At 35.6% G+C, this 27,217-nt stretch overlaps 1 protein-coding gene across 6 annotated transcripts in view; it reads left to right on the forward strand.

Annotated features, from left to right (window-relative positions):
• Uck (Uridine-cytidine kinase) overlaps positions 1-27,217 on the forward strand; it is a 329,786-nt gene that overhangs the window by 55,096 nt on the left and 247,473 nt on the right. For all 6 annotated transcript variants that reach the window (XR_011333491.1, XM_069833408.1, XM_069833409.1 and 3 more), the window contains exons 3-5: positions 5,941-6,037; positions 19,690-19,835; positions 20,612-20,709. Coding sequence is in view for 5 of the 6 variants with exons in the window: in XM_069833408.1 (XP_069689509.1) it covers positions 5,941-6,037; positions 19,690-19,835; positions 20,612-20,709 (341 nt within the window). In the remaining variant the exon portion in view is untranslated. The remainder of the gene's footprint in view (positions 1-5,940; positions 6,038-19,689; positions 19,836-20,611; positions 20,710-27,217) is intronic.

Here is a 27,217-nt window from a genome sequence, read left to right on the forward strand (position 1 = left end):
CACAAAATCGACTATCTCGGACATGTAGTAGATAGAAATGGCATTTGCCCAGATCCAAAGAAAGTACAAGCTGTACAAGAATTTCCGATTCCTAAAAATGTTAAGGAAGTCCGCTCATTTCTTGGCTTAGTTGGTTACTATCGCAGGCACATAGCAGATTTTGCTGAGATTGCAAAACCACTTACCGAACTTACAAGAAAAGATCAACAATTTGTATGGCTAGAACCACAAGAAGAATCCTTTGACATATTGAAAAAAGCCTTGTGCAGTGAACGTATTTTGAAATATCCCGATTTTAAACAACCGTTCATTTTAGCGACTGACGCCTCAGGAGTTGCCCTCGGAGCAGTGTTGTCTCAAAAGGTTGGTTCGGAAGAGCATCCCGTAGAATACGCCTCTAGAGTTTTGAATAAAGCTGAACGAAATTATAGCACGACAGAAAGGGAATTACTAGCACTTGTATGGGCTACGAAACATTTTCGTTGTTATCTATATGGTCATCAGTTCATAGCTGTGACCGATCACGCAGCTCTCCACTGGTTAATGAGCTTAAAGGAACCAAATTCTAGACTACTTCGTTGGACTTTAAGACTTTCTGAATTTCAATTCCAAGTCCAATACAAACCCGGTAAATGTCACCAAAACGCTGATGCTTTATCCCGAACGCACAATGTTTTCGCTATAAAAAGTGAACAATTAAATCACCAGTCACTCAGAAATCTTCAGATGGCAGAACCAAATTACTTAGAATGGATAGCAGATTCTGAAAGATTTAAGTTAGACAAAAACGGTATTCTGTTTCATTTCAATATAAAGCAATTGAACTCAGAGCAACGGTTAGTTGTTCCTTGTCCTATGAGAAATTTGATTTTGAATACTTACCATGATACTCCTATTGGAGCACACCAAGGTCAAAAACGTACATTCGAATTGCTTACGCAACGATTTTACTGGCCAAATATGAAAACCGATATTGAAAATTATATCGCGAAATGTGTATCTTGTAACAAGAGAAAGATGGGTAGACACCCTATAGCTCCGTTACAGAACTTTGCTACTTGTTTAAAGCCTTTTGAACTAGTAAGTATGGACATAGTTGGTCCATTTCCCAAAACAACTTCAGGTAACACATATTTGTTGACTTTTATGGACGCTTTCACAAAGTATAGCGAAGCAATCCCGATTCCTGATCAAACTGCTGAAACAATAGCTAGAGAATTTGTTACGAAGATAGTAGCACGACATGGCACCCCGAAAAAGCTACTTACAGATCAGGGTAGAAACTTATTGTCTAAATTATTTAAAGAATTTTGTAAATTGCTACAAATTCAAAAAATACAAACGAGTCCGTATCACCCTATGTCGAATGGCTTAGTGGAACACAATCATCAAACGTTCACTAACATGTTATCACATTTTGTACGTGCAGATCAGAAAGATTGGGACAAATGGATAGCAATAGTCCAGATGGCATACAGGAGTACACCACACTCCATAACGGGATATTCCCCACATTTTTTGCTACACGGTAGTGAAATGCAACTCCCATTTCCTATCAATATCGTACCGAAATTTTCGAGAAGTGACATAACCGACGACCATGTTGAAGTTTTAGCAGATAAACTAGAAAAAGCTTGCAAGGTAGTAAGAAACCGAATAGTTCGAAGTAAAACCACACAAGCAAAGCAGTATAACAAAGATCCTAGAGTAAAGTTTCGTTATCTCAAGGTAGGAGAATTTATATTTCTACATTCTCCAGCGATTAAGAAAGGTATAACGAAAAAATTATCGAAACCATGGATTGGTCCATTTCAAGTTGTAGAGAAACTAAATGAAGTGAACTATAGAATTAAGTTCAAAGATGGTAGAACACAGATAGTGCACATAAACCAGTTGAAATTATGTCCCCCAGAGTCTGAAATTAAAGAAGGCAAGTTTCGTCCCCGGCAAGCAGACGAAGACAATAGTTTCAGTGAAGCGGAAACTATCGAAATAATTAGAGACGACCCGAAGTTGTATGAAACTCCCCGTGAGGTACCAGCAGCGGTGGATAGTGACGACGGATGGTCTACGGAAGATGATATTCCTCTTAGTCAGTTACGAGTTCCGCAGAGTGATTATTTCGATGAGGAAGATGACGTACCATTAGCATAGTTAAGGGATCAATTACAGACCGCACCGAGAAAGGTAACCACACAAACTAATGACCCTACCATGACAAATTCTGATGTGACGTCTCCTTCCTATGTTTCCTCCCGCCGTGAATATGTGAATTCTAATGATGATGATGATTATGATGATGCTAATTTAGATAATGATGAGGTAACTGAACCCGTGGCATAGAATAGTGATGAAATATCCTGTCCTAGATATAATCTACGTTCCAGACCGACTGATTAGATTATTTCGTTTCAGATTATGTATTTGCTCACGATAGTAGTTTGTGATTCAGTATTTAAAACAAATTAATAAGATAATGCAGAGAATAACCGAAATTGAAAGCACTCTTATTGAATTTAGGCAATATATAACCGCTCTGGATAAGCTCCATACTTTGCCGTCACAAGTGATAGGCAATTTTATGCTTCATGGAAGAGAATGATCTATCTCAATGTAGAGGTGAAATATACATGTTATGTCCTCCAGATGTTATTTTTTCAGCTTCCTTGCAATCACATTGTTTAGCAGCTCTATTTTTTTGGAAAATCTCAGGAAGCAACGAAACCAGTTGGACCCCACAGGTGATCTGTATGGTACAGACCGTACCAGAAGAATTATTGGGTGTACAGCGTACCAGCTACCGTATGTATGACTAGAAGTTGTCGTAACCCAAACGCAACACGATCGTCAACTTCTACATTTATTATCCAAGGGACAGTGGCGTATACTGGTTAAAGGATTTGGGCTACCGCTGACCCTATTATTACACAAAATATATCTAACAATTACTTTAATTTTAATTACTATGGTAAAACTAATAATACAAAATTATTACATTATGTTATGTTATAAACTTTTTCTTTTGTAATTTCCTTGGGCTACCGCCGGTAGCCCCGGTAGCCCGCAAAATACGCCCCTGCCAAGGGACAGGTATTATTAATGTATCTGCAAACTGTCATTTTTATTCTGATCAGTTTAAACTGTTTCCCCATGTTTTCGGAAATCTGTATCCAGTATATGAGCCTAACGATGTTATTGTCCCTGATATAACTTCTGAAATAGTTCATCCAAATCTAAATCTATCTGAACAACATGTCATTACATGCTTCCAAATATTAAAGATTTTGATAATGATGGTATAACCATAGAGAAATTACAAGAGAAAATTAAAGTAGAAGAATCCCCCACACAAGAAAGTGCAAACCCCTGACTAATTGCTTTAACCATAACAGGAGTTATATTGTGTCTTGTTTGTATCCTACAGACGTACCGACAATGTCCACGTCTTCATAGTGTCCGGTTATATCAGCTCACCTGCAAACAATCTGAGACAGCAGAACCTTTACGAGAAGGACAGAATGAGATGGAGCTTGGCCCAGTGCAAGAAACCAGAACTCCCAACCCTACTGCGAGGAAAGCAGATACACCAACCGATGTCTGCGCTGGTCCAGCTTCAACCAACACAGTCTTTGCTGGACCTAGATTTGTCTCCAGGTCCTAGAGACTACTCTTCGTTATGCAACAGTCATCTCTTCGCCTCAATGAAGAAAATTTGTATTGAAGATTATTTTTTTTTTACTGATCATTTTTGTAAATGACATGAATATTCATGTATGTAACATGTAAGTGCTAAGTCTCAGATGATGCCATACACATGCCATAACACGCTACAGATCGGAGATTCATAATGTTAGATTGGCATATCACTTTGCAAAGAAAAAAATTCGTAAATACTATCGAGTTAAATGACAGACAGCCCGCAAAGTTATAAATTAAAATATCCAGGAACTCAGTTTATATTACATTATGCCTCGTTACGTAAATGGAATACTCATTAAATGCATAGATATATCATATTTATTAAATAGCAGCAGCCCTACCGCCATTATGATATCAATGTTAGAAATTATATCAATTTCGATCTATTGCTTATGAAAGTCAAAATCTTTGGCGCTTCGCCCCCGTAAAGATTTCTTATAATCTGTAATGTGAATGACACAACACTAGCTTACAAGACACAGACGATCCATATCCTCAATAAGAATCAGTGATGGCCTCTGGAATAGATTAAAATCCTGCAAGCCTGAATGATTCTGTAGGCCTCTGGCGAGGGAACTACACCCCGTAAGCCTAACAGAAAAAGGTCTACTAAGACTTGTGTGATAGTCAAATTCCACAGGATCCAACATGTCTTGCCATTAATTTGATTAGGAGTAAAAGCACGTGCCGATTACGGCATCATCTTTTAAAAAGAAGAGGGCATTGTTGTGCCCAAGGATTATGATAAGCAATCATAACTTTGTTATGACCATAAGCAATATATTTTCACTTTATTTTAAAGTAATGTAATCTTACTTATTAAGACATGCTTTTACGTACGACAGAGATCGCTTCCTGTTTCGACAGATTACAGAGTACAGTTTAGCTAACTCAGCAAAGTAACACAGTCCAGTCCTTGAACAAGGCAGAAATGCGTACGCTTGCATTTTTTAGCACGAAGTCAGTCTTAGCAACAGCTGACATATAATGAAAGATTATGCAGTGTCTCTCGCGAGATATTTTAATTGGCGAATCATTCAGAACTCGGGATTTCTATTGGGTAAAGTAAAAACTGAGATTCAGTCGTGAGAGTTCCTTAAATCTGTATTGCTCTAAGTGACGACTGGAAACGCCGATCTGAAATAATGGTTAAGAATCAGAAACGTGGTGTTTAGTGAATGCAATATCGTCTTTTTAGAAGATTCGCGGATAAAATAGCGTCATTCTGTTACGTCACAAAGGACACGGTTCCAGAACTTATAAGTGGACATGAAATGTCCAAAACATGGTCATTAGTTATTGGTCAAGACAGCGGTCATGCAGTAGCGGTCGTAACTTCCCGACGTCCAGGAAGAAGTTCAGAAAATGGCATCATCTTTGAACAGCACCAGGGTTCGCCCTACAATCAACTGTAAGTAAAGTCATCAATTCAATTCTTGTACTTTATATTTAACTGGTTCATTTTGGTACTTTAAAATTAACAGCAACTTTGATTCTTCTTAAATCGTTCAATTTCAATATTCTATCTGTAATAAATTGATATCTTATTAATAAACTTAGTATTGGTGAGTTTCTACACTTCTGATTATTTTGAAAGCCTGAGAGCCCATTCTAAGTAGGAATCCCTCCTATCCATAAGCAAGTACAGTTTATAAATTATCAGAGAGTTAGGAAGTATAACGCAGTGTCTAGTTTGTTGTGTTATCTTGATATTAAATTATAACTCGTGATTATCTCAAAGATAAGCCATTCGCCCTTGTTGTGGCAAGTGGTACAACAAAATATTGATGTCAGATATGGTATAATAAATATTGGTGTCAGATATAGTATAACAAAAATTGGTGTCAGAAAAGGGCATAACAGTAATTAGCGTGTACTACTGACTGGACGTAAAATGGACAATATAGGCTATAGTATAATACAGAAAATCTGCAAATGATGTGAATATATAGTTAAGACGAGATTTAGAGAAACGGAGAGAAGGAAAATACAGACAAAATGGAATGTATAATGTGGAGTTCCAATTTAATTAATTTTTAACATTGAATAGAATAATTTATTTGGGAATACGTAAGTTCTTAGTTTGTGAAATTAATTTGATTTTGTCATTTCACCTGACTTTTTTCATGATGCTATGTATGTCTTCGATCTTTAAATCAGCATTCAGTTTTTAAATTACATAATTTTATGTAGTGTGTATCTATTTTTTTATCATTGAATTTATGTCGTTATTTTTTCCAGATGCATTTAATAATGACCTGATACTGCAAACTCTTCGTGATATTCTCACTGGCAAGAAGTGTGAAATTCCAGTGTACGATTACAGAACAAATTCAAGGTAGTAATGTTGCTTTTTTTTTTTGTCTTGTGAGATCACAGCAATCTTTATGAAAGTGCTAAAATATACTCTTAAAGTGTTTGTAAAGAAAACAGTTACATTATCTACTCTTACATATATTTAACTTAAAGTGCTGAATGAGTAGTTTTACATAGCTTTGTTAATACGAGTATGTTTAAAAAATATAGAAAAGTGCTAAATGAATAATTTGACGTAACATTTGTTAAACTGCTAAAAAAATCTGAAAAGCATTTTGTGAGGACTCTTTGAATTAATTATGTTACACATACTGTATTATAAATGTTTCATTGTGATTTTCCAAATGTATTACGTAACTAGTTGAAAGCACCCGACATTGCACGGGTTGCCTTCTTTGCTTCTTTTTTTCATTAAGCTGGTTGTTAGAGTTTTCGGAAATCTCACAAATTCAACTGTAGACAACCAAAACGAATTGTCTTTCCTCATCCGTCAAGATGAATCTTTACATACCGTCACTTACATGAGTTAATGAACTTCTTAGCCAAATGCCTGAAAGGATTAACTGAATTTAAAACAACTGCAGATCAGGCAACGAAAGAAAACATTTCATCACATGCCTTACTTTCAAATGTATATAGATATATATGTGTGTGTTTATTTATTTATTCTGGCATAGTTAAGGCCACGAGGCCTTCTCTTCCACATCACCAGAAATACAAATAAAATAATGAAGTAAAACCAAATGAACATATATATAAGCTACAGTCACACAAACTTTAAATGAGTTAGCATTGTCTTGAAGTACAGCAAAACAAAAACACACCCCTCAGTCCCTATAGGCCCACTTAGTACTGTATCATTGTTCTACAGATCTTACATTTTATCTCTGCCGGACAGTGACTGTTAAGTTTCAAGTGGCTTATCTTAGTCATGGGAGTCAATGTTTTAAAAAGCATTACAAACTTTCTGCCGTCTCCTTTCCTCCCTGCAAATGTGACGTTGCACAGAGGCAGAGATAAAATAATTATAAGATCTGTACATTGATTTGAAGCTGTGCATTTCACGTAATTTCATGTCTGTGTGTGCCTTTACTTGAATTTCAGAGACAGCTGACGATAAACAGGGAATTCCCTTGTTCCCAGTCTGAACCCATTGGGGTGTCATCGAGAGCCAAAATTTCTCTCTCTATCGGTCGTACCAAAGAATCAATATACACGAATATAATTTAATTTATATTGGAAGATTTTTTACCCCTTGACCGCTGTACGACTATGTTTTATATGACTTGAGAAACTATATCTCACAAATTCAGAATATATTATATTAATTCTTATTTTATATACAGATACAATATAAACTCGCAATAAGTCATTTTTTAATATAAAGACTAATATTCTGACAGACATATACCGTTTTTTTTTATATAAATTAAGAGATTATTTCCACAATGTACAACATACTACATTGTCAATGTGATTATACAGTTACATTAGCAATATGACAAAAATGTCATTGAATTGCTTTTTCATGTGTGTAAAATCTTTTTTCGCCTACTTCTCTGTATAAAATATTGTGGCAACCATGCTGGAATGTTCTCGCTGTTTTCTGTCGTCGAACACGCGTCCGGCAGAAGGAGGGGCGAGATCGGCAGTTGCTGGGAGCGGCAAAGGAAGTTGCGCACACATCTAGTGCATGGGAATGTGCAGCACATGGCAAAGGGAGAGGGGGAGAAAACCAACTGCGGCGCGAGGTGAAGGGGGAGAAGAAGCAGCGTGAGAGATTATTCCCGAAAACGAATCGTCCAGAAACAGAAATGTCCGGAAGTCGAAGGCTCGCAAAGTGTTACCTAACAAATAAAAGGAAGCCAGCCTTCGAGAGGAGAGCTCAGTTTTTGGACAGCAAGCCAGTCAGTCTTGTGAAACGGCATTGAAGCCAGCTTCGAGACCGGAGTTCAACTTGAGTGTGTCCGCAACTGTGCGAGTGTCCAGGCGAGTGCGGCGTATCCGGCATCTTTGGTTCGACATGCAGTGGACCGCAGTTGGGGGACCTGAGTTCGAAGTTCAGTGGACTGTCTCTGGAAGTCTTGGGTTCGTTCGATATACTGTGAACTTGAGTGAATGCGCTAGAAGAACTAGCCAAGGCAAACGAACTGTGAACTGAGAACTGACAGTTTTGTTTGTAAATAGTGCTTTGTGAAGATTAGTTGAGATTAGGAGTACATTGTTGTTCTCAATAATCCAAGTGAATTGCCATTGTCGTCTGTGGAGTGCAATAACGAATACTGTGTTGCTGTGTGGAGTGGAAATCCCATTGTTGACGGGAGTGTTTAAATTCAATTATAGAAAGTGATTATTGTTGTAACAATAAAAGTTACATTATTGTTTGAATTAAAAGTCACTATATAGTTGAGAATGTGAAAAACACGGGGTTTTTAAGTTAAAGTCTGCAACTTTGAGCGACTGTCCTTGAGCTTAATTTTAATATGGCCATTACAAATGCTAATCGCACTGAAATTACTGTTACTTAAAATCGAAAGGCATGTCAGTGGGTATCATAGGAATGCGTGGAATAAAAACATCTTCTCCTTTCGTTTGCCAATTAATATTGTTACTACTATTACTATGTTTTGAATGAGTGTTTCATATCAATTCTTGTTCCATTGAATAATTTTGGTGGATCAGTATTTCGAAATAATACTGTTGGTAATTCAATATTAAGTATTAAATTATATGGTAGCAATCCTTGTGGTTTCAAAGAATTCAAGAACTCGGTTGGATAAAACACAGTCTGCTCACTATTTACAGCTGCATCGGGAAATTCATAATACGATCCTGAACTACATGAATTATCTAGTTTTAGCCTTCATGATGTGTATCAACAACAGTGTTATTTAATTTCGTGTTATAATTTCCATGGCCTCGTGAAAGTCGATGTTGAATGCAACAGACAATAATAAAAAACAATTGACTATAGAAGATTGCATTTTAATATTATACATGAATGTTTGATCGTATTCGTTTATGTTTTTTATTTTTTAATTAATTTAACGTCCATTTGCACAATTTTAATGTAGTCTATGTTTTTCTTCTGGTTATGAAGGTTAAATGTGCAAACTTGACACATATCGGTCAAAGTGTATAGATTTGTATAGAGAACATACATACCCACATTCACCTTTATATATTAAGATATAAGATTTCAGTATAATTGTATGGTAACTTTGTTTGAGACAGCATAAATAAAATACTATGGATATATTATTTATGTAGTAAAACCTCTGTTTGTAACAATTTAAAATAAAATAACGTGTCTAAAATAATGTGATATATTAATTATGTCATTGTTATTTTACATACAGAATATAGTAAACTCTCGTAATAAATCATTTTTGGACTTTAAGAATAATATTTTGAGAGAAGCTTATTTTAAAAATTAACAAATTATTATTATTTCCAGTAGGCTTAACATACATACTATTGTACATTCACGACATGATAATACAGATATAATTTAGCAATAACACATATTCGGACATGAACAACAATATTGTGAAAGACATATATTTTAGAATTAATACACTGTTATTTTCAGTGAGCTTAAGTACGTACAGTAAATTCACATAATTGTATGGTAACTTTGTTTGAGACAGCATAAATGAAATACAACGGATATATTATTTATGTAGTAAAACTTCCTTTATGTCGGGTTAAAATAACATATCTAAAATAATGTAAATAAATTATCAAAATAATAGAAAAAAATGAGTTAACCGCAGGTTTGAACTTTGGTCCCCCTACACTAAAGTCATTCACCTTACCACTACGCTACAGAAAGCTAAGTATAGAAGAGCTTGAATTTATGTGTTATGAATGTTTTCATATTTGCTCTCTGCTCTCTCAATTAATATCACTCAATAAAAGAACTGAACTGTATTCTAATGGATACCATCCCATTATGGAATCCTGGGAAACGAGAATGTGGATGCTTTAACAAAGAAGGGCAGCACTGCTACTTACAGACCTGTTACTAAATCTATGTATTACTCTGTGAAAAGATTTATTAAATCTACATACTTAGACTTCAACAAACAAAATTTGATAACACTATCTCAAGGGAAAAAATGGAACTCTCTGCATCAAAATCCACAGTTAATTCCCGATTTACCACGAAAATCGTCTGTAGCTGCATTTAGATTGGCAACAGGCCATGATTGTTTGGCCAAACACCTGCATAGAATTGGAATATATCAGTCCCCTAACTGCCCATTGTGCAACTCAAACCAAGAAATGGATTCGGAACACCTCAAAATCTGTGCTTCATTGGCTGGCCATGATAATATCTTTGAAAAATATTGGAGTGCAAGAGGTCAAATGACTTTATTATTAAACGCCTGGCATTAGAAAACAACAACAACATATTTGCTGTCTATTATGTTTGATTTTGAATTCTTCAATATTAAACAAAAGTGTGTATTGTGCCATATTATATTGTATATTATTGCCACATCATACATTCAATCAAGAGATCGTCTCTCATTTACGTAATTTTAATTTAATGTTATTTTATTTAATATTTCAATAACAACATGGCCGCTTTTACAACAGAAGAAGAGGTGACAGAATGACGTCAATAAAAGACAATTGACTGTTGAATCGGCCATTTTAATATCATACATGCCGTATTTCTTTCTAATTTTTGGTGTTTTCAATAATTTAACGTCCATCTGTACAATTTTAATGTAGCCTATGTTCTCCGGATTATGAAAGTTAAATGTGCAAACTTTGGCAAATATCAGTCAAAGCGTGTAGATTTGTATTGAGTACATATATACATACATACATAGACACATTGACTTTTATATATAAGATATTGATGAAGGCAGAACAATATCATTACCCATCTGTGATAGGTATTCGATTATGCGAAGGCTTTCAGTAAGATGGAGCATCAAAATCTCATAGATATTATTCAAAGAAAGGACATAGTATAAGGCGTGTTCTTAAAGTAAGTTCCATAAGGGTGTAGTAAGTAAACGAGAAGATATTTACAAACCATTTTTGTTGCATTGTATTTCCCACACTTCAATTACTTCTCAACATAATCTCCACCATTATTGAGGCATTTATCGAGTCGTGGTACAAGTCTTTCTATCCCCTCATTGTAGAATTCGCCCACCTGCGATGCGAACCACTCCCGCACTGCTGTTTTCACTTCATCGTCGCCATCAAAACATTGACCACCGAGTAACTTCTTGAGGTGCAGGAAGAGATGAAAGTCACTCGGAGCCAAATCCGGGCTGTAGGGGGGGATAGTCAATTTCTTCCTAGCCAAATTTAGAGATGAGATTTTGGGTGTCATGAGCTGTGTGTGGCCGAGCGTTGTCATGAAGCAACACAACTCCGTCGGTCAGCATCCCACGTCTCTTGTTCTGAATTGCGCGACGAGCTTCTTCAAGGTCTGACAATAGGTTTCTCTATTAATGGTTTCACACCGAGGCAAGAATTCGATGAGTAGGACTCCTTTTCTGTCCCAAGAAACAGTGCACATGATCTTGCATGTTGACATGGTTTGTTTGAATTTCTTTTTCCTTGGTGATGCAGTGTGCCTCCATTCCATTGACTGCTGCTTCGATTCAGGTATCATGAGACACCCAAGTCTTGTCACCTGTCACGATGTGGTCAAGAAACTCATTGCCTTGCTCACTGTAACGTGTGAGAAAGCTCAATGCACTGGAAGCTCGTTTGGTTTTGTGTTCCTAGGTGAGCATCTTGGGTACCCATCGTGAGCACAATTTTCGATATCGTAATCCGCTATACTGGAGAATTACCATGGTCACTTTGAACCGTGCCGTTATGTTTACCACCAAATTGAAGTAAATACACAATGTCACCAACATAAGAACATGACGTTGGTGTGTGGCGTAGTTGGCAGGAGAAATTTTTTCTCTCTCTCTCTCTCTCTGCCTCCTTCGTTCTGAACATTACTGAGAGATAGCACAGTGTTAGCTACAAAGTGTATTTGCGCAAATATATTGCAAGTAGATTACGTGACTTATTATGTGTCTTAGATGAGAGTCTCGAGACAAAACAGTTTTGTGCTATATTTCTTTTTTTTTTCTCTCTCTGTCTACCTCCTTCGTTCTGAACATTATTGAGAGATAGCACCACTGTTAGCGACAATGTGTATTTGCGTAAATATTGCGAGTAAATTATGACGAGTGCCTTAGATGAGAGGCTCGGGACAAACAGTTTTGCTGTATCGCATGCGCAGACCTCTCATGTAGTGCGTGTACATTACAGATTAAATGACTGAGATCCCTTCTTGCTTCGGTTACAGACCTTGCATTTACGAAGGTTAGGTTAGGTTAGCTTAGCTTTGCTTTGCTTTGGTTATGTTAGGTTAGGTTAGCTTTGGTTAGGTTAGGTTAGCCTTGGTTAGTTAGGTTAGCTTTGGTTAGGTTAGCTTGATTTCATTCGTCCATGTAGTAGTTAAAATTATATAATATGACAGTTTTCGATTCGTAATATTGATAAAAAAAATAATAGGCCTATAATGAAAGCGGTGAATAATTTCATGGTCCCTAAAATTTTTTTTCGTAAAAGGGTAGGTATTTTTCTATTGGCCAGAAATAAAACATCAACGCCGTCATAATTACGTATTTTACGCTTTGGTGAACATTAACCAGAAATTTACTTTCCGTCATTCTAATGGTATTCCGTGAAACACACCTTTTTTCCTGTTAAATTCCTTGTGATAATCTAGTTTATGATCTTATTACATCTTCATTTTCTTTTAATGCATTCAAAAAACCGCCGTTGTACTACATAAAACTTGAACTTGACTAATGGAGTGAATTGTTTAAGAATATAGTCGCGAATTTGACTACCACCATTTCGATTATATTTTGTTTGATACGGCTCGGTACAGCCCTGTGTCTAGTGGCCAGCGAGTAGCGTCGACTATCGATATTGGTCTGCCGGGGTATTATCCAGTTGTTCCTCGTAATCGATCTGTCACAATTTTGTAGAGAACACTCCGCGACATTTGTGGAAAATTCAAGGAAAGCGAAGAAATTGTGAACCTCCTGTCCTCATGAATTTTTTTCATCGACAGCACGCACCAAATCGTCATTGATCAAAGATGGCTGACCGGTAGGCTGCTCGTCATGCACAGAGACGCGGCCCTCGTTGAACTTCCTAACCCATCTCCTGACCATTCCATCACTAATGGCATCATCACCATACTCCTCTCACAAAGTTGACGATGAATGTCAGATGGTTTGATGTTTCTCGCATTCAAGAAACGGATAACAGACCGCATCTCACAGTCGACGTAGTGCTTGATCATTTTAAACATTTAAACTGATCACAACTAACCACACACATGGACTGAAGCTCTGAAACTGCATGCACAGCTTACCTGAGGACTGAAGAAGAAAACACGCATGTGCAAAATAACGATTGCAGCAATGCGACGGCTGTAATTGAAAACGGAACTTACTTTAAGAACACGCCTCGTAGATCAAAAAGATGTTAATTTCATTAAGAAATGTGCATTGGAAACAAATGTCCCAGGTTAAAGTTGGTGGAGAAGTTTCCAACACTGTGAATACTTGTAGGGGAGTCAGACTAGGATGTATTGTCTCTCCTCTCACTTAATTTTTACTCAGAGCATTTTTTCAGAAACTCTTGAAAATATCTAGAAAGGCATAGGATATGGACTAATGATATTGGATATGTTGATGTTGTTGTTGTTTAGTCAACTATCCAAAGACAGGTCTGAACCTCACAAATGATACCAAGAACGCACCACCTCTGAGGCAACCAGGTCAGGAGATAATGGGGTAGGGTGGCCAGTTCCTTTCTCCCTCCATTGCATATATCATTGACTAGCTACATATTCCACTAGTCAGACTTCAGATGCATACATACAATTGTTCTTCCCTTGGAGTTATTTTCGATAGTAAGTTAACATGGAACAACCATTTGAAATACATTTCTGAAAAAGCTCGTAAAAGATTCTCCCTTCTAAAAAGACTAGCAGGAAAGAAATGGGGATGCTCTAGGAATACATTGAACACTACATACAAAATGTTTATACAGCCAGTGCTGACATACTGCGGAGAAATTCTGATTACTTCACCTTTCATAAACGACATAGAATATGTTCAAAACCAAGCTCTCAGACTCATTACTGGTGGAATCAAAACAACTCCAATAGATTCTATGAGATTCCTCACTAATATTAACAGCATCAAAATGACAATAGAAGAAAAAGCACTGATTCAATATGAAAAACTTATCAGATTACCAGGAAACAATTGGCATTCATACAGTCCTTTCTGTAGATTGAAAACTCAAAAAAGTTTCATATCCATTGTTCATGAATTAAAACAGAAAATCAATATCCCGAATTTAAAAGAAAACTTGCAAATTAAACCAAACCCTTTAACTCTATTAAATATAGAATATAATCTAAATTTAACAGAAGAAATACTGAAATCAGAAGTAAACACTGAAATACTGAAACAGTTGTCTTTAGAGACAATTAATATTAGGTACCCTCCACAAAACTGGCTTCATTTATACACCGACAGATCCTTGATCTCCAGAGAACAAGGTGCCAGTGCAGGTGTTACATGCTGTCTCTTCTCACTTTATAGATCTCTTGGATATGGAACAACAAGTTTTGATGGTGAAATCATTGCAATAAGGGAAAGTCTCAGGAATCTTCTATGCCACATCAGTAAATTTAAGAATGTAGTTATATTGTCAGACTCCAAAGCACCTATTCTATCAATAGTCTCTAAACACACACCTTCATCTCAAACAGCAGAAATAACTAAAATGCTCTCTCAATTAATATCACTCAATAAAAGAATTGTATTCCAATGGATACCATCCCATTGTGGAATCCTGGGAAACGAGAATGCGGATGCTTTAGCAAAGAAGGGCAGCACTGCTACTTACAGACCTGTTACTAAATCTATCTATTACTCTGTGAAAAGATTTATTAAATCTACATACTTAGACTTCAACAAACAAAATTTGATAACACAATCCCAAGGGAAAAAATGGAACTCTCTGCATCAAAATCCACAGTTAATTCCCGATTTACCACGAAAATTGTCTGTAGCTGCATTTAGATTGGCAACAGGCCATGATTGATGGCCAAACACTTGCATAGAATTGGAATATATCAGTCCCCTAACTGTCCATTGTGCAACTCAAACCAAGAAATGGATTCGGAACACCTCAAAATCTGTGCCCCAGTGGCTGGTCATGATAATATCTTTGAAAAATATTGGAGTGCAAGAGGTCAAATGACTTTATTGTCAAATGCCTGGCATTAGAAAACAACAACAACAATTGTTCTTCCTCTGACACATCATCAAGTGAGATGTACTGCCTGATAAATGTACATATCAGCCAGAACCTCAATCAGAGGGTAATATGTTGATGATACAATACTAATTGTTGATAGCGTAAATCATCTTATATATAATATTTGTTAGTGGCTGTCTATGCTTATCTATTGCAAAATGTGTTAAGTTACACAACATGCTGTTCTACATTTTTTTTTTATTGATAAACGTTTTCAACATCAGTGAGCCATCTTGTGATCATAATTGTAATTTGTACAATAAGCTTTCTAAATACATTTATAGATTAGGGTTAACAAACATATTATTATATGTGCATGCGAATTATTGGAGGCATTAACCAGGTACTGTGTTAAGACAATTATTACGTTTATACATAAGTCACTTGATGAAACATATTGAAATTAAAATTGAACTTGATTAAAGTACATGTATAAAATTCATGTGGCTGATAATCTGTTGTGAAGTAAGTACTTTGCTCACATTTGCAGTTGTTAAGTTCAAAAACATTTGTAACATTGTGTGCCTTCTGAAGGCGATAGGGAGAGAGAGAGAGCTCACTTTTTTATTACACAATAAATATTTAGCAGAATCCAAGAAGCCGATTCATTGTAGATGTTTTGTAAGACAGTTATGACGAGTAATCAGTCTGAACATGGCCACAGCAGATTTTCATAGTAGATCAGGAATGGATTTTAAATGTTCTAGTAAATTGTTCCATCTTGAATTTTGATGTTCACTTGGAGAATTAGTGTGTTAATTGCTGTTAATTTTCCTTTTGATAACTCGTTTTATGGACTCATATGAAAAACTGTAGTTCTTCTTTACGTTTATTCTAGTTCCTTTCTTGCCCAAAATGTCAGCTTTCTCATTACCATATATTCGACAATGGGCTGGGATCCATTGGAGAACTAAGATCTTATTTCAATTTTGAATCTGCCTTAACATACAATGGATTTCCTTAATTTTTTCTGATTTCATAAAAGTAGTTGTACTAACTGCCTGGATTGCAGCTTTGGAATCAGATAAGAGAACTATATTTTTCATTTCTGTAACCAAGTAGAAACATTTTGGAGAGCTGTGTAAATAGCTTCAAGTTCACCATCAAAATTTGATGTATGTGTGCCCACATTTTTATAAAATGAAAAAAAATATGGACAAGTAGCACATGCTCTAGCTCCATCTGGATTCATGAGTGAGCCATCTGTGTAAATATGTAACCAACCATCCTGTGAGTATCTTGTGTTAATAGTCTGATTTTGCTATTTCTGGGTGAATATCACTTTTGTGGAAGACAAGGAATGTTGAATATTTCTTAATTGGAAGTAAAAGTGTATTGCAACGTTTGACGTGGGTTAGGTTAACAGACCTATGAACATATGTAGCCACCGGCATGGCTCAGTTGGTTAGGGCGCTTGCCTGCCGATCTGAAGTTGCGCTCGGGAGCGGGTTCGATCCCCGCTTGGGCTGATTACTTGGTTGGGTTTTTACGAGGTTTTCCCCAACCGTAAGATGAATGCCAGGTAATCTATGGCGAATCCTCGGGCTCATGTCGCCAAATACCATCTCGCTATCACCAATCTCATCGACGCTAAGTAACCTCGTAGTTAATACAGCGTCGTTAAATAACAAACTAAGAAGAAGTAAGCATTGAGATAACACACATGTTATTAATTTGTACATGTGACTTGATAGAAACTTTAACCAAGCATAGCATTAAAACAATTATAACAATTAATAAACATATTAGTATTGTAAAAAGTACAAGCTTGTCAGAAGTACTGGTTTAGAAAATGTGTTGTAGCGTAGTTGGTATAGCGCTAGCCTTCTATGCTCGAGGTTGCGGGTTCGATCCCAGCCCAGGTCGATGGCATTTAAGTGTGTTTAAATGAAACAGGCTTATGTCAGTAGATTTACTGGCATGTAAAAGAACTGCTACGGGACAAAATTCTGGCACACCAGCAACGATGATGTAACCTCTGCAGTTGCGAGCGTCATTAAATAAACCATAATTTAATTTTTTAGAAAATGTTTCATGTAGTTGGTAGGCTTATGTAGCATTGTGAAAATTGCATGGTCTTCATTTTCAGAAGTGAGGCTCAAAACATACGAAACAGTGTGTGCCTTTGGAGTGATAATGTGGAGAGTAAGACGAACTTCTGTTGTCAGTGTCCAGGCACAAACAGAATGTTTAATCAATATATTGTGTAACTCAACACATTTTGCATTAGATAATCATAGACGGCGAGTAATAAATATTATATGTAACATTAGCGGCTTATCAGAAAATTCAAAATGTTAAAAAAAAAATAATAATAATAATAAATCATCTTGTAGAAAAGCTTGTTAAAATATGGGCTTAAACATTGTAATTATCACTAAGGAACGAGACACATTTAGATATATTAGCCTGACAAGGGTTTTCTGATGGTAATGGAATGAGTAAACAAGGTTAAATGTTGGAACATGCCTCTGTGATGATTGGTCATCATTATCATCAGACGTGGAAATAAATATGCCAAATAGGGAATGTTTGGAAAACATTTATGAATTTTAAAAATGCCCTTATCAATCTAGATTTTGACCTTAATCTTATATTAAGATTTATCAAATGTTATGACTATTCAGTACTTCTCTATAGCATCGAAGCCTGGATGTTGTAAATGTCCACAATAAATATGAAGACGTTTTTGATATGTTAATTTAGCACAAAATTCTCAAAATACCAAGGACAGCAAGAATCACCAGCAATCAAAATGATTAGAGACCAGGAAGTACTGACTTTGATAAAAAGAAAAGTCATGTCCAACATTAAGTACCAACTACTTCAGGTGATAATATTGAGAAAATGATCGAAGACAAAGGAGGAATAGGACGAAAAAAGATTTAATGGCTCCATAATATGAGAGACAATGGAGTGGCCTGCTCATTGTTGAGAATTAAATATATACAGCAAGAAATTGACACGAAATGGAAAATGTAGTTGCAAACATTCATTAATACATATGCATTAAAAAGAGAATTTGTACTCGTGGTCTGAAGACTGGAATGGACAGATAAGTTAATTGGCATTAAGTACGTTTACCATATCAGGCAATTTTCCTGCTGTGCTTGACTTCTGTGTCGAGTAACTTTTGACCACCAATATGCAGATAGTGACCAGAGAAGTTGGACTACAGTTCAGTTTTGGTGGCCACTGAAAATCACTGAACTTCCTGTACTTCCTTCCTTCATCTGTTACCTTCAAGTGGTGCTACATTTTTGTATTACATATGCTAGTTGTTATTTTGTGTCATTTTATGATTATGTTAATTAAAATGAGTAAGAGGAGTACACATGACATATAAGTATGAAATTCTATTTGTTAAGAGGTGAAATTACTATTACAACAGGGATTCAAGAGAACTGACTTGTACAGAACTTATCAATGGAATAATATAGCTGGCTCATTTGTTTCAGCTGTGTCCTTACAGAAAAGAATTAGAATTGTAAGAACAGTTTATTGTCATGAACTGAAGAAAAAAGTAAATTAAGCACTGATACAATACAAACTATTTTCCATTTTAATACATATGAAACAAGTATTCCAAGAACTTGCAGGACATCAAAGCATTGTTTCTAGCTTTGTTCTTGAAATTGCATTCTCGAAGTATTCACTCTACTTTTGTTTCAAATTTCCCTAGTAGCTGATAGAAATTTTGCACTTATTGCCATATGTGATTTTTTTGTAAACTGCTATATCATTTGCAAACTTGTTTAATGAAAGAAGCTGCACCATATATTTCGCTTTGAACAGTTCAAAATTTCACTCTTTTTCTGGAGTACTTTTTCTCACTTCCTAAATCATCCCATTATATTTGTACATAATGAGTTCACTATTAGCTTGACTGCAGCACAACAGACTTTTCTCGTCAACATTGCCAGTACAAGTGATGAGCCATAGGTTCGTGGATTGAACTTGAGAAATGGTATCAAGGAATTCTCGTCATTACTTCCTTTATGTAAACAGATTTCAGGAGTCAAGTTTACTTGACATAATTAAAACTATTATGACAATGAAATGAATTGTAATGAAAATGGTAATCTACCTTGCCTTTTCGGATGCAGTCCATACACCAATAACTCTCTTCTTTTTTTTTCTTCCGATATTCAGTTTTAATGCCAGCAAATTTAATCTGTTTAGAACAGCCTTTAGTAAAGTGGGCCTAATGAGAAAGAAACATATTATGTGTATGCCTGTATGCGAAATTTGAGATCATGTTTTTATTGATGTATCTAATTTTGTTTTCAGGTGTGATAATCGATTTACTACAATATATCCTGCAGATGTTGTTTTATTCGAAGGAATTTTAGTATTTTATTTCCCTGAAATCAGGGAATTATTTCATATGAAACTCTTTGTTGACACAGATTCTGATACAAGATTGGCACGAAGAGGTAAGATTTTATATTATATACTGTAGTTCATTTTAAATTAATATGAACAGTATGTTGTGAACCCAAAATTAACTTAATGTTTCAAATGAAGATTTTTACTTTCTTGAAATTTTACTATATTATTGTCTCATCGACCTATGAAATAGATTACATTTCCCGAATATTTACCTTTCAATTCATTCATTGAAATACATTATTGGTACTATTTTATAGGTATTGAAAGTCAACTGTTTTACCCTATCAAATGCAAGGAATTGCTTTTGCATGAAATTTGTTTGCAGTTACTGCTTTCTGGAATGTCATAAATATTATACATGTAGGGCTAAAAAATTCAATAAGATTACTTTTTGCAGATTTTTGAAATGTTAACACATCCATATGGAATTTGTGATGCATCACCTCGAAAGTTGAAAGGTTATAGGTCTACTGATAGATGCACGTGAAACAATTCCTCGACTTTTCATGGACTTTTGGAATGCATTCTCTTTAAGAGAGGATTACCGGTATATTTATGACCTAGTTCTCAGTGCCCTTAAAGGCTTGTTATTAATTTTTTGAACCATTATGATTCTATTACCCAATTGTGATGTTATACTACTTTTACTATGATCATTTATTAAAAGGAAATTCTTGTTAATTTTATAACAGGTAATGCAATTTCTTCTATTCAGTATGCTCTGTCATTTTTGGCAATCCATTATTATGGGAAGCTGTTATTCTCGAGAATACATTTTTATTACGTATAACTTCTTTTTCTCTTTCTATTTAATTTCTAGTCCCAAGAGATATTAAGGAAAGAGGCAGAGACTTGGACCAAGTGCTGAATCAGTATATGAATTTTGTGAAACCTGCATTTGAAGAGTTCTGTTCACCAGTACGTATACTTTTACATTTAATTTGTATACAACTTTTAATACCCACTTCATATAGAAAGTAAGTCTTTTATAATTATTACATATAGACAGACATAAAATTCTATGATGAAAGCTTCTGATTCATTACCTGTTTTCATATTGAAATGATATGTTGCATATTTCTGTATTTTATTATGCAGTTTAAGTTTACTCTCTTATTAAAAGGATTTTTGGATGAATTCGGTATAGTACTTTACAGCTGAATGTTTATAAACATAGGACAGACAAGACATCCATGCAGTGTAACTTAGTAAGTTCTATTGCAGTGACGGCTGGTGCTCCTAAATTCTGGGGGTTCACTAACAACACATGAAATTACAACATAATGCTAATCCAACATACATTTTCACATCAATATTAATTAGTTAAATTGTGAATATGCTTACATGAAGAAAAAAGGAAATGACTCACCCTCTGCAGATGCTTGTATAAGAAGTCCATTTTCCTATCCTTCATTGTGACGAATTTGTCAGTTATTGAATGTTTATAAACATAGGACAGACAAGACATCCATGCAGTGTAACTTAGTAAGTTCTATTGCAGTGACGGCTGGTGCTCCTAAATTCTGGGGGTTCACTAACAACACATGAAATTACAACATAATGCTAATTCAACATACATTTTCACATCAATATTAATTAGTTAAATTGTGAATATGCTTACATGAAGAAAAAAGGAAATGACTCACCCTCTGCAGATGCTTGTATAAGAAGTCCATTTTCCTATCCTTCATTGTGACGAATTTGTCAGTTATTGATTCATTGAAGTTGGCAATATCTCGAATGTTTTTCCATAGACAGCATTACCAGAACTGTTAACCTTTCTTCTGTCATTGTACTGCTTAAGAAAGTCTTTCTGCTTCAGCAGTAGTCATCAGAATTTTATTGTTATTATTACTTTTAGAAATTCAACACTTTCACTAAACATTGTAATTAAGTTATCAATCATGAACTGTAAAAGGTTAACTGCATCTTTCACATCCCGAAAATCGTCCTGCATATACAAAATTTCGATTTCTGCTTTTAATTTGCCTATATCAATGTATGGATATGCTTCACAAATGCTTTGCAGACATACATATGGAAACTGCTTCTCTTATTTCTTAAAGTTCTCAGATGAGAAGAGGTTTGTTGCAAGAAGATGATTAGTGAACTCAGAGCGCTTATTTCCTTGATGTATCTCTACGTCACATAACTCTTTGGCAGCTATGCTTTGGGAATCCAAAAATCTGTGCATTGGCTCTTTGAGGGCCTAGGCAACTCTTCATATTCGCTCATGAGAGAATCTGTGTCTGTGCCTTTAATCTTCTGAATGGGTACTTGGAAACTTGAAATAGCTCTTTTCAACTCAAGTGGATTGGCTGATTTTTACAACTGACTGTACAATATGTCTACATGTGGCATGATTGTATAGAATACAACCAGCCAAAACTGAAATGTTTGTTGATGCCTCTTGCCTGAGTAATTGTGATATTTTGTCGAGAAATAATTTCCAAGTTTTTCCAGGCACTCTATTAGTAATTCCCTATTCTCATATACGACTTCAACAGTGTGTGATTTAAAGTTTCAACGTGTAGCACAAGAATGAGGTGCTTTTTTGCCCAACTACTTCATTTAATGTTTGTGTGCGCTGTGACGAACTAGAAATGAATCTGGAAATCTCCTCCAAATCTATAAAAAACACCCGCACATCTGTGTTTTGACTAGTTGTCTGAGCCAGTACCAAATTTAAAACATGGGCATAGCAGTGCCCATAATGTGCATTATTTGGAATTCTCTTTGAGAAGAGCCTGGATACCAGAATGATGACCGTTCAAAATTCACTTTATCGTAGCTCTGGGATACTACTTTATCAAGGCAGTCAATTATTTCCTCTAAAGTTTCTTTCAAACAACCCGGCAAAGATTTTGCATCATATTCTGCTGGAGAGAGAAAGGTTCAGAATCTTTCGACAGGTTTTCCATTGGGCATAACATATCGAAGCACAAGAACCATTTGATATCTTTGATATCAGTAGTTTCGTCCGAAATAATTGAAACAAAGTCAGCAGCCTATATTTCTTTCTTATTCTTATGTTGACATATTTCTAGCATACAGGACAGTAGATTGTTCTGAATGTCTTTCGATGTCCCGTTAAATACTTTCGCGTTAGAAATATGATCGCTTAAAGCGACATTAAGTTCTGAACTAAAATTGACAAGACCTCAGAAAATGCCAGGATTGAAAGACCTCTAAGTTTCATCGTGGCCTCGTAGCACGAGTTCAAATGGCTCCAAAAATTTTATGCAGCCAATGATTTTTGACAATACGTAACGATTTTTACGAACTGCCTGTATGTATTATTTAACTGCTGCTGTATATCATATTTTCCTAGAAGATTAAATTCCAGTAGCGCATGAATATGCAACCTTGATTGTTCGTGTTTTTTTAATCTTTTGTGACACATGACCTAGATCTGTCTTCGTCCAAGACCCTTCTGCACCCTCAGTCCCAAACAATATACAAGAAAAACAAAACAGACTGTTACTAAGCTCGCATCCACATATCCATTCGTTCTTATCACATAGGCCTACATCCATTTTAAATTTTCTAGTTATTGCTTTGTTTTTATTTTTGGTTTGTTTAACTATACAAGTTCCGGTAGGGGCCTACCCATGTGACCTATCTATGCAGAAAGTCAGGAATTTAATTTCACTTTCATTGAAGTTGTTTTGTATGAATCTTTAAAAGTTCTTAGTATATATATTTTTCCAGTTTTGTCTGAGTTTTTTTAAAAACTGAATATCACAGACTGTTTGTAATCTGAGGTATTTTACCTTCAAATGCACTATGTGAAACTAGTTCGTAAATGTGTTGATGTCAAGGGAAAAGTAGCAATTCTTTGTCAAACTTTTGCTCTATTAATATGCAGGCACCATTAATGTGGCCAGTATTTGAAGCAGTTGTGTCATAACAGATGATATGAACTTTATGTTATAATATCCACATATTTTTATATGTTGTTGTTGTTGTTTCAATGCCTTGCATGTAGCAATGAAGCCATTAGCATTCATGCTCTCCAATCTTCTGGACTACAGTGTCTTCTGCAGATAGTGCATTGCAGGTCTTCAAGTGGCTCTCGTTCATCTCCTCTTGACTGTTGTACAGGGGACACAATAGTGAATTTAGAGTTTGTAGTTTATGTAAGTGGCTTGCCAAGCAATCGTGTCCTGTAAGCAGCCTGAAGGCTGCAACTGCAGTTTTCCATGGTGCTTGTGGGATTACTTCTGGGTTAAAGATTAGGGTGTTCCATTTTTTGTTTTCGGCATGTATTTTTGTTTCCTCAATATGAAGGTGTGAAAATTTAAAATTGATCAGGCGCTTTACTGAAGTCATTGGCAGATTTGTCGTTTTCATTTGCTGTATTGTGCCTTTCTTGGCAAGTGTATCTGCCAGTTCGTTGCTCTCGATATAGTGTGCCGGGACCCACTGTATGTGAATTGTTTTGTCAAGATTTTGAAGTTGAACTAACATGTTGTAGCAATCCTTTATTTTCTCTGATTTTTTTGTGGTGTTTGAGCACATTGCTTGAATTGCAGCTTTGGAATCTGAGAGGATTACTGCTTTATTGTACTTGTTAATTGGGAGATTCATTAATTGCTGTAGGGCTATGTGTATTGCCTATATTTCTCCGTCATAGTTTGTGGTGTTAAGACCTGTTGCTTGATAAAATGAGAATAGTGAACATGAGACTCCAGCTTCAGTTCAGTGATCTTTAGAAGATCCGTCTGTAAAAATATGTAACCATTCTTTTGGGGGATATCTACAGTGGACTGTAGTTGACTTTATGTTGTCAGCAAACAGCTGGATACATTAAGAAGATTGATTGATTGATTTTGGAGGATATTTTGTGTTGTTTCGAGAGCTAGAGCTTTCATTACATCTGTGGGTCTTTTTGATCTATTTACTTCTTCTGTTAGTTGAGCTGTTTAAAATCTAGTGGGTTTTCTCTCATTTGGAGTTTTTTCTCTGTTCTTGGGTATTTTCAGACTGGATTTTAAGTGAGATATTTTTTCTAGGAAGCTAATTTGGGTTTTGAGGTTGGGAGGAATTGGAACTTTTTTACTCCATTTGAAGTGTTCTAACCTAAGCATTTTTTCGTGTTGTATCAGCGCTTGTTCTTGTATTTTTAATGTTATTGCATGATTCTGTGTTGCAGCTAGCATAGCTGCAATAGGTATGGTTTTCTATTGCTCATGTGATTAGACGGAGAGCTTGATTTTGTATTGTCTCAAGTTTATTAATGTTGGCTTGTTTTGCTGTTATTAGAGCTTCGCTACCATACAGAAGGGTAGGTTTAATGTACATGTTGTATGTTGTGTTGAGGACTCTCCTGGAGCAGCCCCATTTAATGCCGGATAGTCGTTTCAGAATCTGTAATTTTTGTTCTGCTTTTTGAGTGATGTTAGATATATGATTTTTCCAGCTTAGTTTTGTATTGAAAGTTATGCCTAAGTATGTTGAGTTATCTATTGCTTTGAATGGTTTATCTTCGAGTTGTATGCTAATTTGTGGTGGCTTGTACTTTTAGTGTAAAGAGTTCATAGTTAGTTTTCTCCAAATTGATTGTTATAAGGTTTCTTGAACACCATTTATTGACTTTCCTGAGAGTCATTTCGGTTCTTTCTTTAAGTGTAGACAATTTTTTTAGTTTTCTGATGTCCAAATAACTAAATCGTCAGCAAATAGTGCAATTTTGACTTCTGGTGTTTGTACTGCAGTTGAGAGATCATTAATATATATGTATATGTGTATATATATATATATATATATATATATATATATATATATATATATATATATATATATATACACTCAGTACAGCTCCTTGTGGGAAGCCTCTATGTGTTTGTTGATATTTTGGAAAACCACAGTACCTGCTGACTGGAAAAAGGCCATCATTATCCCAATTCTGAAGAAAAATAAACCCTCGGACAACATAAGTAACTATAGACCAATATCCCTAACCAGCGTAATTGCAAAAGTGATGGAAAGGTTGATAGCAGCAAGAGTTTTTAACTGGTTTCTAGAACATTATAGCCTACTATCTCATAGTCAATCTGGATTCAGGCAAAACTGTAGCACAAGTGAAAATGTAATACTACTAAGCCAAGACATCAAATATGCTTTCAATAAGAGGGAAGGCACACTAGCTGTGTTTATTGACTTCAAGTCACAGCCTACGACACAATATGGACAAAACAAATTGATTGAGAAACTACAATTAATAGGAGTAAAGGATAACATGTTGAAATGGATAACTCAGTTTCTCTCTCAGAGATTTTGTGCCACAAAATATAATACCTGTATTTTTATATGTTAAAATCTGCATTTACCTGTTCCTTGTTGGAGGAGCTTAATAATTTGAAAAAGCAATTAACTGTTCACTGTCTCCATAGGTAATAACTATAGATAGTATTTCATCTTTTGAATCCCTAACATTTAATGGAGGTAAAAGTTTATCGTTTCAGTGAACTGTAACAAAGTCAGGGATGTTTTCGTTGAATACTTGTTTAATGACTTCACATTCCTTTCTTTTCTTGCTGGAATCGTTGAATGGCAGACCAGTTGAAAGAGAGTTCATCAACATTATGACCTAGGGTTTCAGCTGTTGCCTGGAGAACATACACCACATCCCTTACACTTAATTGACATCTATCTAATGCAGCCAACAGTTTTGGTGTAATGAATTCTTTATTAGCTCGAGTTGGAATATTTTGTTCTGAAGTGGTGGGATATGATGATAGAGACTGGATTAATCTTGCACAGGATAGGGACCGATGGCGAGCTTATGTGAGGGCGGCAATGAACCTTCGGGTTCCTTGAAAACCATTTGTAAGTAAGTAAGTGTCTTTTGAGGGTTATCATTTATTTCTTATGAACTGGAAAATGTATTACTGGAGTCTTCAGAAGATAGAAAAACACTAGAAGCAGAAGTTGTTCGTGCTAATTTTTTATGTTTAAGTCGCCTTTCTGCCTCTCTCAATTTCTTTTATTGCAACCTTTCTTCTCTCTCCAAAAATTTTCTGTCCGGAAATAATGCAGCAAGTCTGAGGAAGTTCAAGGTCAGTTCGACATGATTTAAACTGGTTCGATTATCGAAATATTTATATGAACAGTGTTACATATTAAAAGGAACGAATTTAGTGGGTATGCATTCCAAAATTTAAAAGTAAAGAAATAAGGGACACTCTAGTATATACATGGTGGAAGTGAAATAACCTTGCAGATTGAAAAGGACGATAGGGACTTAAATGAATAGAAAACCTCTTTACATTTTATGATTAAATGCACAGTTAATTAGAAAATTAAGTTTGAAGTTTCAGCAGTCCAGCAACAGCACCGTTAACACACTGTACTTGTGATAGATGTAAGAGGTCAACAAACTTGGTGTGTCTTGGTAGGTGAGCTGCTCTCTGCCTCAACATTA

Source organism: Periplaneta americana, chromosome 8 (assembly GCF_040183065.1).
Source record: "Periplaneta americana isolate PAMFEO1 chromosome 8, P.americana_PAMFEO1_priV1, whole genome shotgun sequence".
Taxonomy (NCBI): Eukaryota; Metazoa; Arthropoda; class Insecta; order Blattodea; family Blattidae; genus Periplaneta; species Periplaneta americana.